Source organism: Bos javanicus, chromosome 15 (genome assembly GCF_032452875.1).
Source record: "Bos javanicus breed banteng chromosome 15, ARS-OSU_banteng_1.0, whole genome shotgun sequence".
Classification (NCBI taxonomy): Eukaryota; Metazoa; Chordata; class Mammalia; order Artiodactyla; family Bovidae; genus Bos; species Bos javanicus.
In genome coordinates, this window is record NC_083882.1 from 77,316,070 (window position 1) to 77,329,410 (window position 13,341).

General features: G+C 52.8%; 1 protein-coding gene and 1 long non-coding RNA gene across 3 annotated transcripts in view; one reads left to right on the top strand and one right to left on the bottom strand.

The window, feature by feature from the left end:
- Window positions 1-13,341, top strand: part of CSTPP1 (centriolar satellite-associated tubulin polyglutamylase complex regulator 1) — a 210,733-nt gene that overhangs the window by 193,016 nt on the left and 4,376 nt on the right. For both annotated transcript variants that reach the window (XM_061381444.1, XM_061381443.1), the window contains exons 5-7: window positions 10,113-10,198; window positions 11,859-12,054; window positions 12,920-13,029. In XM_061381444.1, coding sequence (XP_061237428.1) covers window positions 10,113-10,198; window positions 11,859-12,054; window positions 12,920-13,029 — 392 coding nt within the window. The remainder of the gene's footprint in view (window positions 1-10,112; window positions 10,199-11,858; window positions 12,055-12,919; window positions 13,030-13,341) is intronic.
- LOC133227057 (uncharacterized) lies at window positions 8,863-11,862 on the bottom strand. Its single transcript, XR_009729715.1, has 2 exons — window positions 11,648-11,862; window positions 8,863-11,145 (listed from the first exon to the last, which is right to left on the bottom strand). It is a non-coding gene; the product is annotated as an uncharacterized LOC133227057 (long non-coding RNA).

Genomic DNA, 13,341 nt, shown 5'->3' on the forward strand with positions numbered 1-13,341 from the left:
TGCGTAAGAAAAAGATGAAGGACCTCAGTAGAAAAATAGTCCAAAGATACGAAGAGCTAATACACAGAAGAGAAAACCCTAACAACTACCAAACATTCGGGCATATCTTCATGGCCAAACTCGCTAGTTATCAGGGAAATGCCAGTTAAGTTGAGATACCCGCTCACAGTCATCAAATTGGCAAAAATTTTAAAGTGAGATAATGCAAGTATTGGTGAGGACGTGGAACTGTGGGAACTCGCACACTCGGCTAGTGGGAGTGTAAATTGGCATAATCACTTGGAAGCAATTTGGGCAAATCTTAAAAAGTTCAAGAAATGAGAGGGCATATGTGTATACATACAGCTGACTCACTTTGCTGTACAGCAGAAACGAACACAACATTGTGAGGCAACTATATTCCAATACATTTTCTTTAAAAAGAGGAAAGTGTTTGGAAAAAAAATTCCAGAAAGTTCTGAAAAACAAAATAAATTTGAATTTGCCATGTGCAGGGAACTAGTTACATAATAGTAAAAAAAAAAAAAAAAAGTTCATGAGGTGTGGCTGAGTCTAAGGAGACAGGCAGCATTATTTGTAACAGCTACCAGTGAAGCCCTATGCCTGTTACCACGCAGTAGAAAGGACAAAACATCTTAAATCCGTTCCTTGGAATTCTATACAGCAGCTAAAACGAATACAGGGACGTAGGACTTCCCTGGTGGTCCAGCGGTTAAGAATCCACCTTCCAATGCAAGGGACGCAGGTTTGATACCATGGGGATCCTACGGTGCCAAATGGATGTTTTTTCTTAAATAATAAGGTGAATACAGGGAGATATACATGCATCAGCATTGATATATCTCAAAATGGCGAGTTGCAGAAGAATACACAGAGCTTGATAACAGGCAAAGCAAAGTGATATCATGCTTTAAGAATGTAAACATTTGTGTGAGTCAACAACAGTACGAAAGCACGCAGAGGCATGCCAAGCCCAAGTTTCCGTGAATGAATGAAAGCTAAGCCCTCAAGTTCCAGCGGGATCTCAAGGAGGAAGGTAGAGGGAGGGTGTCCGGGTGTTCTAAACAGTACGTGTAATCGCTTATAAAGCTTTTAAACATTGAAGCAAGGGTGGGAAAATGTGAAGATTGGAGAGGAAGTTAGCTAGTGGGTACACAGGTGTTTTTTCTGTTATTCTGTGTAATTTTCTGAAGTTTTAAATATTGTATTTAAAATGAAAAAGGTGTGGATAAAAGAACATTCTGTGTGATTTCAGTACCTTTAAACCATGAAGTTTTTCCACCTTGGTCTATGTCCCTGGATATGTTCCAGTGTCTTCTAGTTTATGATCTATGGTAACTTGAATTTATACCCTACTGTTGTGTGAAAATTGTGTAAGCTTTATGTCGAATTGGTCCATGGTGCTTTTCAGGTCTACTCCATCCTTCTGCTTTTCTGTATTCATTCTATTAATTTTGAGAGTTTGATATTGAAACTCCAACTAAAAATCTTAATTTATCTACTTAAAAAGTAGTTGTAATATATAGTGAAACTATTATGTAACTTTGATCTGTATTTTCCAAGCATCCTGTAAATGTCTCATCATGCTTTCGTAATTCAAAATATAAAAAAGAGAAAAACAAATAAAAGGAAGAAGGTGGGCAGGATTTAGGAAGGGAGCAGGGAGAGGGAAAGGCCATCTCGGGCAGGTAAGCAACCTGGAAAGGAGCCAGTGAGGACCTGGGTGCCCTGGGGGAACCAGGGGGCCGGGAGTTTGAGGAGCCTGGAGCTGGAAGAAGGGAGGGCCCCGCAGACCATGCACTGGATGTGGGTTTTATCTTAACAGCGTGGAACAGTTGCCCCCAGCCCCAGCTATGAGGCTTCTGGGGAGAGACCAGCATCATGGAGCCAAAATGGCCGAGTGGGGCCTTCATGGTATCTGCAAGGAAGAAGCAGCACCCAGGCCTCGTCGGCGTCCAGCCCGCCTGGGGGCCATGGCTCTACAAGAGTGGGAGAAGGGACAGCACCACCCCCGGCAGAAGGTGTCACGGCCACGTCTCACCTGGAGCCGCTGCAGCTGGCCCAGGAGCTGTGACTAGAGTCAGAGAGGCCTGTGTTCAAATTACAGCTCTTTTGCGTCTGGTTTGAAAACCCTGGTCAAGTTTCTGAGGCCCTGTGTTCTCAGTGAAGATATCCATCGATCTCACGTCACAGGATCAATGGGAGAAGAAAGTGCAATACCGGATGCAAAGCGCTGACCAAGCAAGCCCTTACTGGACGCCGTGTAGCTGTAATTGTTGCTGCTGCCCAGGCTCTCTGGGTCCAGTTTCTCAGGCACTGCAGGGCAGGGGGCGTTGGGGCCCCCCGGAAGTGCAGCCCAGAGCCCAGGGAAGACCACAACCTGGACGCCCCACGCTGCTCAGAGGGCCTGGACTGGAAGCAGCTCGTGCAGCACAGGGGGGTCTCTAGTGCAGCCCAGCGGGCCGGTAGCCCTAAGGAAGTGTCGCAGGAAACCGTGTTAATACCTGGAGAAGGCAGCCAGGCTGTGGTTTCGCCCTCGCTCATGGCCCTGACATTAAGGCAGACTCCACAGAGGTGTCCCAGGATCCCAGACAGGCCTGGAGACGCCCTTCACCCTCACCCATGAACGACGCGGCTCATGTGACCTCCCAGAGGAAGTGCCGGCATGGGAGGCTTCACACCAGCCCCAGCGCCCCCCAAAAGTGGACTTGAAACAGGATAGCTCGCTTCCGCCTGAGAGCCTGTGCCCAGCCAGGCACTGGCTGCACTACATCTGAGCTATATTTTTATTCGCTATTTTGAGCTCTTCCATCACCTGAAACCAGCTAGAACACACTTATGGGTGGCCGCTAACACTGATTTTGAGTGATTACTATGTATACCAGTAATATATAACAGTAGAATAGACGCAGCATATCACCATATTGAATCTTCACCAGAATCCTGTAAATTGGGAACTAGAATTATCTCCTTTCTGCAGATGAGGAAACTAAAGCTCCGAGAGAAAAACGTGACTTGCCGAGAAAAGGAAGCTTGGGCAGGGAGTTCTAGAGCTGGTGGGATTGGATCCCGCTGAACTGCAAACAAAACAAAACAAAACACGCCTTCTGCCAATCATCCCAGGGATGCTGACCTTTAAGGGGGAATAGGAAGTTGGCAAGTCGCAGATTCAGGCTGAAAACTGTTGTTTCGTTGGCACCCACGTAACGTCCAACCAGCCAGCCCATCCCAGCTGTTGGAAGTCAGCATGGGAGGGCGAGAACAGCCAGCCCCCTCGGGACGGGCTCAGACCCTGCCAAGCGCTCTTTTCTTTCTCCATTCCAGCCTCTGCCCTGGACTCCACCCTCCACATGTTTCTGCTCAGAGCCAGCCTCTCCTTCTCCCCCAGAGCCCCCTCTCTCCAGCCCCGAGGCCCAGCCTGCCAGGGTCCCTCCCCGACCCAGTGGATCTGTACAGACTCTCGCTGGCAGCCGCTCCCTGCTGGCTCCCCTTCAAAGCCAGAGCCGGCCCCTCTCCTCCAGGTGTCAGGAGCAGCTGGCACGTTAGCAGCAGGCCGCTGGCAGGAAGGGGTGTCGAGCCAGGAAACTCCTCCTCCTGACCCTCAAGGGGGTGGGGCCAGGTTCGGTTCAGGGTGGAGCCGCTGTCAGTGGGGTGATGGGCCTACAGCCTGGGGTCATCACAGTCACCACAGGCAGAGACAAAGCTGCAGCCTCCTGCCTGCCTCTCCCCACAGTTGTGAGATCCCGGTGCCAGATGCCCAGGACTTACGGGTCAGAGCGCTAGCCTGGAGATGGATGGTGTGGCATTCGATGTTTCTAAAAGCACCTTTTTGTGAGGTTTTTCAATAGCAAACTTCTCCCCAGTGAGAATCAGAGTTACCAGAAGCTGTTAGTTCTCTCTGCCCTTGGGATGCCCTTCTGTCAGAGCTAGAAGTCCACTCAGACTTTGGGGAAGTATTCCGCTTGAATATCTCCAGCAGCAGGCAGCTCACTTGCTCACAAAGCAGCCATAATCCCAGAGCTGGGCATCTTCCAGTCTCCCAGAACCCTGTGACGTCTCCCTCAGAGGCAGCCCTTCAAGAGCCACGGCCCAGCACCACTTACCCTTCATCCTCTCTTCCCACTAAAGGATCTAAAGGCAGTTGTTAGCCTGACATCCTGGTTTGCAGACTCTGCCTCGCCGACCCCCTGTTCTGTTACTCTAGCTCATCCTTCTTAAATAAACCGCCCAGAGCCGAACGTAGTGCCCAGATGTTACCTTGCCAGGAGAAAAGAAAAGGGTACCACACCTCTGTTAGTTATGCGTTCACACTTTCCCTCTCATTCAACTAATACTGGCTGAGGGCCTACTGTGTGCCTCCCCCCCCACGCTGGAGCATCATGGGGGACTGACTGGGGCCTCCTGTGAGTCCAGAAAGGTGAGCGGGAGCCAAGGGCAGGGCATACAGGCTCATAAGCCAGGATAAGGACGGGAGACGTTGCTCTAAGGACAAGGGGAAGCCCGTAAAGGGTTTAGAACAGAGTTGTAAAACAGTCAAATTCGCATTTTTAAAAAGGTCTTTCTGGGAGGAAGGAGAGGGTGAGATGAATGGAGAGAGTAGCATGGAAGCATACATACTACCGTATGTAAAGCAGATGAAAAGTGAAAGTGAAAGGCGCTCAGCCATGTCCGACTCTTTGCGACCCCGTGGACTATATGATCCATGGAGTTCTCCAGGCCAGAATACTGGAGTGAGTAGCCTTTCCCTTCTCCAGGGGATCTTCCCAACCCAGGGATCAAACCCAGGTCTCCCGCATTACAGGCGGATTCTTTACCAGCTGAGCCACAAGGGAAGCCCAATAGCCAATGGGAATTTGCTGTATGATTCAGGAAACTCAAACCCGGGCTCTATGACAACCTAGAGGGGTGGGATGGGGAAGGAGGTAGGAGGAAAGTTCAAGAAGGAGAGAACATAGGTAAACCTAACTGTGGTGTTGAAGAAGACTCTTGAGAGTCCCTTGGACTGCAAGGAGATCCGACCAGTCCATCCTAAAGGAAATCAGTCCCGAATATCCATTGGAAGGACTGATGCTGAAGCTGAAACTCCAATACTTTGACCACCTGATGTGAAGAACTGACTCATTGGAAAAGACTCTGATGCTGGAAAAGGTTGAAGTCGGGAGGAGAAGGGGACAACAGAGGATGAGGTGGTTGGATGGCATCACCGTCGCGCTGGACATGAGTTTGAGTAAGCTCCAGGAGTTGGTGATGGACAGGGAAGCCTGGTGTGCTGCAGTCCATGGGGTCGCAAAGTGTCAGACACAACTGAGTGGCTGAACTGAACTTATGGCTGATCATGTTGATGTTTGGCAGAAACCAACACAATATTGTAAAGCCATTATCCTTCATTTAAAAATAAATAAATTTAATTAAAAAAAAAACAAAACTCTTTCTGACCACAGTATGGTTACCCAATTAGAAGGAGGCAAAAGTGTTACCGGAAACCAGGTAGAAGGTCGTCCCGTTGTCCTGGAAGAGGAGGTGGACGTGGGCATCAGTGGGGGCCTTGGAAGTGGAAAAGAGTAGACAGATTCTAGAGAAATGTCTGGAACAGGACTGATTGGACCGGGTGATTGGTTGATATGTGGCGGGCAAGAGAGGGCATTTCCTGGATGTCAGGAGGACTCCCAGGCTTCTGGCTGAGCAGAGGAGCATGGCTGTCAGTGACAGCTGAGACCCAACTGGCTTCTCTGGCAGCCAGGCCCACTGCTTGCAGTCAGGAAAACACTTCAGTCCTACGTGCACGTGCTGCCAGGGATCCAGCTACCTGTCCCCAGAGAGAAAGCCCCTGCACCGCCTGCCTCCTCCAACTAGCCCCATCCACGCGTCAGCCCCCCGAGAAGCAGGGGTCAAAGCAGAGTGCACGCCGGGCTTGCCCTGCTTCACCCTGACACCTCCGAGGCCTGTGCCCTCTCTCTTCCCCAGCTGCCCACCTCAAAAGAGGGAGCTGGCGTCACAGTCAAGACTGGCTGCTGACAGCGGTGGCCAGCTCTGGGGCTGGAAGGGCGGGCCCTCTGCAGCTGACAGTCCTGGCTGTGGCTGAGAAGGGGAGATGCTTACGGCAGTTGGCCTGGCAGCCCTGGCATGGCCGGGAGCAGGCTGTTCAGCAAGAATGACCGCTTCTGGAATTAGATGGGGCTGGTGACTGTGCAGCTTTGTGAATGCACCGCCCTGTGCATTCTGAAAGGGTAAGTCCTATGGTATTGGAGTTACATTGCAATACAGCTCTTCCTTGACTTGCAAGGGGGTTATGTCCTGATAAAATCTACTGTAAGTTAAAAATATCAAGTCAAAAATGCACTGACTACACCCGACCTACCAGAGATCATATCTTAGCCCAGCCCTACCTCAGCTGTGTCCTCAGCCCACAGTTGGACAACATCATCTAACCCAAAGCCTGTTTTTTCATAAAGTGTTGAATCTCACATGTAATTGACTGAACACAGTACTCAAAATGAAAATAGAATGGTTGTCCATGTCCCACCCTTGTGACTGCACAGCCGACTAGGAGCTGCCCCTGCCCAGCATCACAGGAGAGTACGTACCTTGCATTGCTAGGCCAGGGAAAGGTCAAAATTCAAAGTCAAAAATTCAAAGTTCTTCTTGCTTTCACACCATCATCGGTGTGATGATGACCTGTTGGGGACCGTCTGTATAAAATAAGTAAATAAATAGGTGAAGAGAGAAATAGTCAGACTTCTCTGATGGCCCAGGGGTTAAGATTCCGAGCTTCCACTGTGGAGGGCACGGGTTCGATCCCCGGTTGGGGAAGTTCTGCATGCCCGTAGCATGGCCAAGAAGAGAGAGAGAGAGAAATAGTAAAGGGAGGTAACTGCTATAAACAGGAGCACCAGGTCCCAGGTTGATGATAAACAAGAGAAGCCAAGTAACATCTTCAAAGGCTTTGGTTCCCCTTCGTGGTTTCCTGCTTGGGGATGTTCTCAGCCCAGCACTCTTCCCTAGCAATTAACTTCAGGCCATTCTGGTTCTTGGCTGTCCCGGGAATTGGGGCAGGAAGGAGCCAGCACTGCCTTCTCTCCTCGGGGGGCCTGTCCCTCCGCTGTGGGCCGGGGAAGGGAGGACATTGAGGTTCTCCCTTGGACTCTGGAAAAATGCACTCTCCCTCTGCAGTTTGGGGTGCCTCTGCTACCCCAGCCCCCTCTCCCCACCCTCTGTCTACCTCTCTCGCCCCTCTGTCCCCATCCAGATATTAAAGTCTGGGCTTTGTGCCCTCTCTCATCCCTTTTGCCTGCCCATTCTGCTCAGGTTATAAGAAAAGAGGTAAATACTTGGCATCACCGACGCAATGGACATGAACTTGGGCAAACCCCAGGAAATGGTGAGGGACAGCGAGGCCTGGCCTGCTGCAGTCCATGGGGTCGTAAAGAGTCAGACTCGACCGGGTGACCAAACAACAGCTAACTAGGCCTAAGTCTCAGCTCTTCGTCCCAGGAGCCTCTGCCAGAAAGACTAGGGCGCCCTCTTGTGGCCATTAGCAGCATTGCTTGTTCCCACTCTGGCCTTGAATTTTTTTTTTTTTTTCCCTAGAGGTAATTTTAATGTTGAATTCTGGAAGTTCAGTTCAGTTCAGTCGCTCAGTCGTGTCCAACTCTTTGTGACCCTATGGACTGCAGCATGCCAGGCCTCCCTGTCCACCACCAACTCCCGGAATTTACTCAAACTCATGTTCATTGAGTTGGTGATGCCATCCAACCATCTCATCCTCGGTCATCCCCTTCTCCTCCCGCCTTCAATCTTTCCCAACATCAGGGTCTTCTGGTAGAGGAGGCAGCTTTTTTCTTCCCCAAGAGGTACATGAGAAACAATTAAGGCCCTAAGGTATAGGTGAGAAGAAAAAAAGATAAGTTAGGCAGATAATAAACTAAGAAATAAAATGCAGGTGTTTGTATCCTGTGAAAGAAAGAAAGTGAAGTTGCTCAGTCTGTGTCCAACTCTATGACCCCATGGACTGTAGCCTGCCAGGCTCCTCCGTTTATATCCTGTATCTTTATTTTAAAAGAGGTGGTGAGACCTAGTAGGAAGCAAGCCCATGACATGTGAGTAATGTAGTAAATTTACCAGCTATACAACCTTATTAAGCTGACTTCTCTGAGACTTAGTCTCTTCACCTGTAAAATGGAATAATCACAACACCTGTCTCATAGGATTGTTGTGGGTAAAATTTAATTGTTGTAATCGTTCAGTCGTTCAGTCATGTCCAACTCTTTATGACTCCATAGACTGTAGAACACCAAGCCTCCCTGTCCATCACCAACTCCTGGAATCCACCCAAACCCATGTCCATTGAGTCAATAATGCCATCCAACCATCTCATCCTCTGTCGCCCCCTTCTCCTCCCGCCTTCAATCTTTCCCAGCATCTGGGTCTTTTCCAATGAGTCAGCTCTTTGCATCAGGTGGCCAAAGGACTGTAGCTTCAGCATCAGTCCTTCCAATGAATATTCAGGGTTGATTTCCTTTAGAGATGACTGGTTTGATCTCCCTGCTGTTCAAGGGACTCTCAAAATTTAATTAACATAAGTTAAATACCTTGTAACTCAGGGCTTCCCTCGTAGCTCAGTTGGTAAAGAATCTGCCTGCAATGCAGGAGACCCAGTTTGATTCCTGGTTTGGGACGATCCCTTGGAGAAGGAAATGGCAACCCACTCCAGTATTCTTGCCTGGAGAATCCCATGGATAGAGGAGCCTGGAGGGCTACTGTCCATGGGGTCTCAAAGAGTCAAATATGACTTAGCAACTAAACCACCACAGGTCCATCCAAATACCTTGTACAGTGCCTGCCATGAAGTAAGGACTCAGTAAATCCTGCCTATTTCTATTGTTATCGTTATTACACCTGGAGACTAGATGTAGGAACCATCTCTCTCTTCGGGGAGACCTGAAGCCAGGCCTTGCACACTCCCAGGGGCGCTGTCCACATCATAGTCTCTCTAAAACCCCTTCCCCAGAGGCAAAAAATGCCTGCAGTCTCTGGAGCTGATCCAGTTGCCAGTCTGGGGACTCTGACCCAGTGAGGTGGAGAGAGAATTCGAAAAACCCATGAAGGAGCAAAATAAGTTGGTTTCTTGGGGTTTTTTATTTGTTTGTTTAAGGAAAGATAGGGCCCAGTCAGAAACAGATTGGGCAGGGAGGTAGGAACTCCCTGACGGTCTGGTGGTTAGGACTTTGCACGTCCACTACAGGAGGGCACAGGTTCGATCCCTGGTCAGGGAACTAAGATTCCCACATGTCTCATGGCTGGAAGAAAAGAGAAAAGAAACAGATTGGAAGCCCAGCTGCCCGTCAGTAGATGAGTTTGGCATAAGGATGGAGCCCGGCAAGTGCTCATTTCCATCTCTTGCTGTCCTCTCTCCAGCTAGGGCCTGAGCAGAGTATGAAGGGGGCTTTGGTCCGCTCCCTCTAGTGGTCACGGGATATTCTTCCTGCGAGAAGCGGGGAGGGGGCCACCCTGTGCGCATGGACAGCGTGGAGGAGCAGCAGCCGCCTGGCGTCACTGGACCCCCTCAAGGGCAGGCCCCAGGATGTATCCCCGGCCCTCTGTGCCGCCCATGCCCCAGGATGGAGGTGCCTATGGCCCGTCTGGCCCTCGGTCGCCTATTAAATCTCGGGGCCACTTGCCAAGACTCTTTAAAGCTCTTGGCTGTTCTTTTTGCCTTTGCCGATCAGCTGTATTTATTCTGAACTAAATGGTCCTTGCCGCAGGATGAAAGGATTTACTGCTGAAGGATATGAAAAGAAATCTTGGCTGCATTACAATTGCACCCCCTCCTTGCCACCCCCGCCCCCCGCCAGCCCATGTTCCATCCACTTGCTGGTGCCACAGAGACTGAAGTGGGAGCCTGACCCCCCACACCAGTTCAGTTTGGTGGCATAGCCCAGTTAACAGAGAAGTGAGGTGACAGGGAGGAGCTTGTCTGGGGGAGCCATCTCTCCTTGCTGTCCCAAGGGGGACTGGAGCCCCAAGAACGGCTCACTCCAACACCCCTCCATCACACGCACGCACGCGCACACGCACCCACTCTCTCTCATATTCTCTTTCTCTCTGCCCCTCAGGATTGTGCTCATGGACGATGCCATGGACTGCTTGATGTCTTTCTCAGATTTCCTTTTTGCCTTCCAGATCCAGTTTTACTACTCAGGTGAGAGTCTTCCGGGCCCCCGCGGCTCCTGTGGGACTACAGTCCCCCACTCCCGTCCCGCCCTGTGGCCCCTCCGCCTGCGTCTCTGGCCCGCACTTTCTGCGCCGCCTCCCTTCATGGCGGGCTTCCCCGCAGGATGTGCCGTTCTCGCCGGTGGTCACAAGACTCGGCCCGCAGGGCCGACCCACTCAGCCTCCTCACGACACGGAAAGCCACGGTGCTTCCCGCCAGCGGGGGGACACACATCAGTTTAAGTGACAGCCACGGTCACACCACACCGGCACACGCTGCTGCGGGGCGGTGCCCGCGGCGTTTCCCGTTAGCGAAGACGTGCTGCGGGCCGGGCCCAGCGCTAGGCACCTTCGTCCTCACCGCAGCCCTGAGGGGCAGGTGGCCCTTTTAAGGGAGAAGCGGACAGAGGGGAGCTGCCAACGCGCCGGGCTGCCGGGCGGACCAGAGGGCCCGTGCCGCGTCAGCGGGGTCGGAGGTCTCCCTGGGCCCGACGCAGCCGTGTGAGCACACAGCTCATCAGCACACGCCAGTCCTCTCTCACACTTCCCCCTCGCCCCCCTGCTGCCCAGCAAGCACCAGCTGCACCCCGAAATCCCAGGTGGAATAAAGATGGATGACTGGATGCCAGCACACACCGGCTCACACATGGCAGCGTCCGATGGAATGCTGGGCCCTGAAACTGCTGACTGTGTCCATCAGCAAACTTGTTTCAAACAGGCTCTTCCAGTAAACAGGGCTGGCTGTCCTTGGAGCCTGCCCGTGGCCTTCCGCCAGCGGCTGGCCCTGGCCGGCCGCAGCCTCACTCAGGTGCCGCTTCGTGTCCTCTTGAGGGCGGCCCCAGGGCCCGGTCAGGCAGGGGCCGCAGTCTGGGGTCTCGCCTCCTGCTCTCAGCAGCTCCGGGCGTCCATTTCCCATTTCTCTGAAGCTCTTGGGCCCTGGAGAAGGAGCAGCCGTGTGTGGAGACCCTGTTCCCCTCACCATGTGTCCAGGCTCTCTCCTCACAGCGCCCCCCAGAAAGGGCAGCCGTGGGGAGGTGGGCCGTAAGTCCTGGCTCACTGATGAGGGCTCGGGGACTAACACCTGAAAACTAGTTCAGCTGTTTAATAAATCAGCAGTTCGTAAGCTTTCCTGCATGGGTATCTCCAACCTGCTTCCCTTAGTCACAGAGGCAGGTGGCCTCACAAGAGAGGTTTGCCAGCAGGAATGTGTGCCTGTTCACCTTTTACGTTTTTCAAAAGTATTTATTGGATTTTCTATGCACCAGGCACTCTGCTGGGTGCTGGGGGTGGGGAAGGTGGACACGGCACGATTCAGGCCTGGGGACAAGATCTGCCATCCGAGCAAGGAGACAAAGCGAACCAGTCACACACAGATGCCCTCACTGGATAAGCACCCAGAGGAGTCCGGGTTGCCTGAAAGTATGTCACGGGGTCTCACCTGGTCTAGGAAGAACTGCCAGAGGAGGGGACGTTCGCGCTGAGACACGTGTCATCTCTCCTGAGCGTGGGCCATGAGGGCCCCTGCTCCCTGGATGCTGTGCATTGAGGACTTGCTGGGAGATGAGCTGACCTGGAGAGAGAAGGGGCGCATGGTGAGGGGATCCAGGGTGCCCTCCCACCTGACCCGCGCCCCTCCACCCTGTACGCAGAGTTCCTGGAGAGCGTGGCCGCCATCTATCAGGACCTGCTGTCGGGCAAGAACCCCAACACGGTGATCGTGCCCACGTCATCCAGTGGGCAGCACCGCCACCGGCCTTCCACGGGCGAGGCGGGCACACCAGAGGGCGTGGAGGCCTCGCTGTTCTACCAGTGCCTGGAGAACCTGTGTGACCGGCACAAGTACAGGTGAGAACCCGCCCCAGCCCCCGGGGCCGCGGGCGCGGGCACCGGCTCGGACCCCCAGCAGGCTCTTCTGACAGCCCAGGGTTCCGAGGCCCTTGACGGTCATCATATTGAATGTGAATCAGCCGCCATTTGCCCCCCATCAGTCCAGGCTGATGATTGACAGGCTTCCCAGGTGGCTCACGGGGGCCAGATTGCTTCCATTTGGGCAAGACCAGCTGTTAATGACCAGCTTGGGCCCCTTCTTGCCAGGAGATAGATTGGTCTTGACTTTTCAGAGAGAAGGAGAAAAATACCCACCGTGCGCAGAATTCACCCTCCAGAAAAAGAGGGTAGCTGTCCTGTGTAGCACAAAGTCCCCTTGGGGACAGAGCAGCCAGCTTGTGTCTCCTCCGAGAGGAGGCATCGCCCAGCGCCCTTTCCCCATCCCCCACCCCTGCCAGTGAAGCACCAATTGGTGAACATGCCAGCCTTTCTGTCCACAGTCAAGGCCTTGCTCCAAGAGTTCTGCCAGGCTCCCCAGGGCCTTAGGGTTCCCAGGGCAGGCAGGTACCTTGGTTTTCACCCTCCTAAGGGCTTCCCAGGTGGTACTAGTGGTAAAGAATCTGCCTGCCAAGGCAGGAGATGCAAAAGATGCAGGTTCGATCCCCAGGTCGGGAAGATCCCCTGGAGAAGGAAATGGCAACCCACTCCAGTATTCCTGCTTGGAGAATCCCATGGACAGAGGAGCCTGGCGGGCTACAGTCCACGGGGTCCCAAAGAGTTGGACCCGACTTAGCGGCAGAACACAACCTCCTAAGCCTGAAGGTCTGGATGAGAAGATGGCGTCAGACTTAACTAGTGTTTGAATCTGTGTTGTCCCCTCTAGCTGCCCACCCCCGGCGCTGGTCAAAGAGGTCCTCAGCAACGTTCAGAGACTGACCTTCTACGGCTTCCTCGTGGCCCTCTCAAAGCATCACGGGATCAACCAAGCCCTAGGTAAGCTGGAGCCGGCCACCTCCGCCCTGACAGCAGAAGGCCACGTAGGAGCCAGAGTATTGGTGGACAGAGTTCCCACAGGGGACGCAGATTTGCCAGGTCTGCCTTGACTTCTCAGGGTTGGACTCTGAGGCCTCTCCCACTCCCGTGCTTACAGATGGCCTCCCCAACCTGGGTCCTGCCCCGACATGAAGCAGCCTCCCCAGGGCAGAGGCATGCTCAGCACCCCCCACCGCATCGGGTCCCCGGCTCTGCTGTGGGCACTGGCCTGCAGGCTGGGCAGACACAGGCTATTTAATAAGTGGCTCCGGA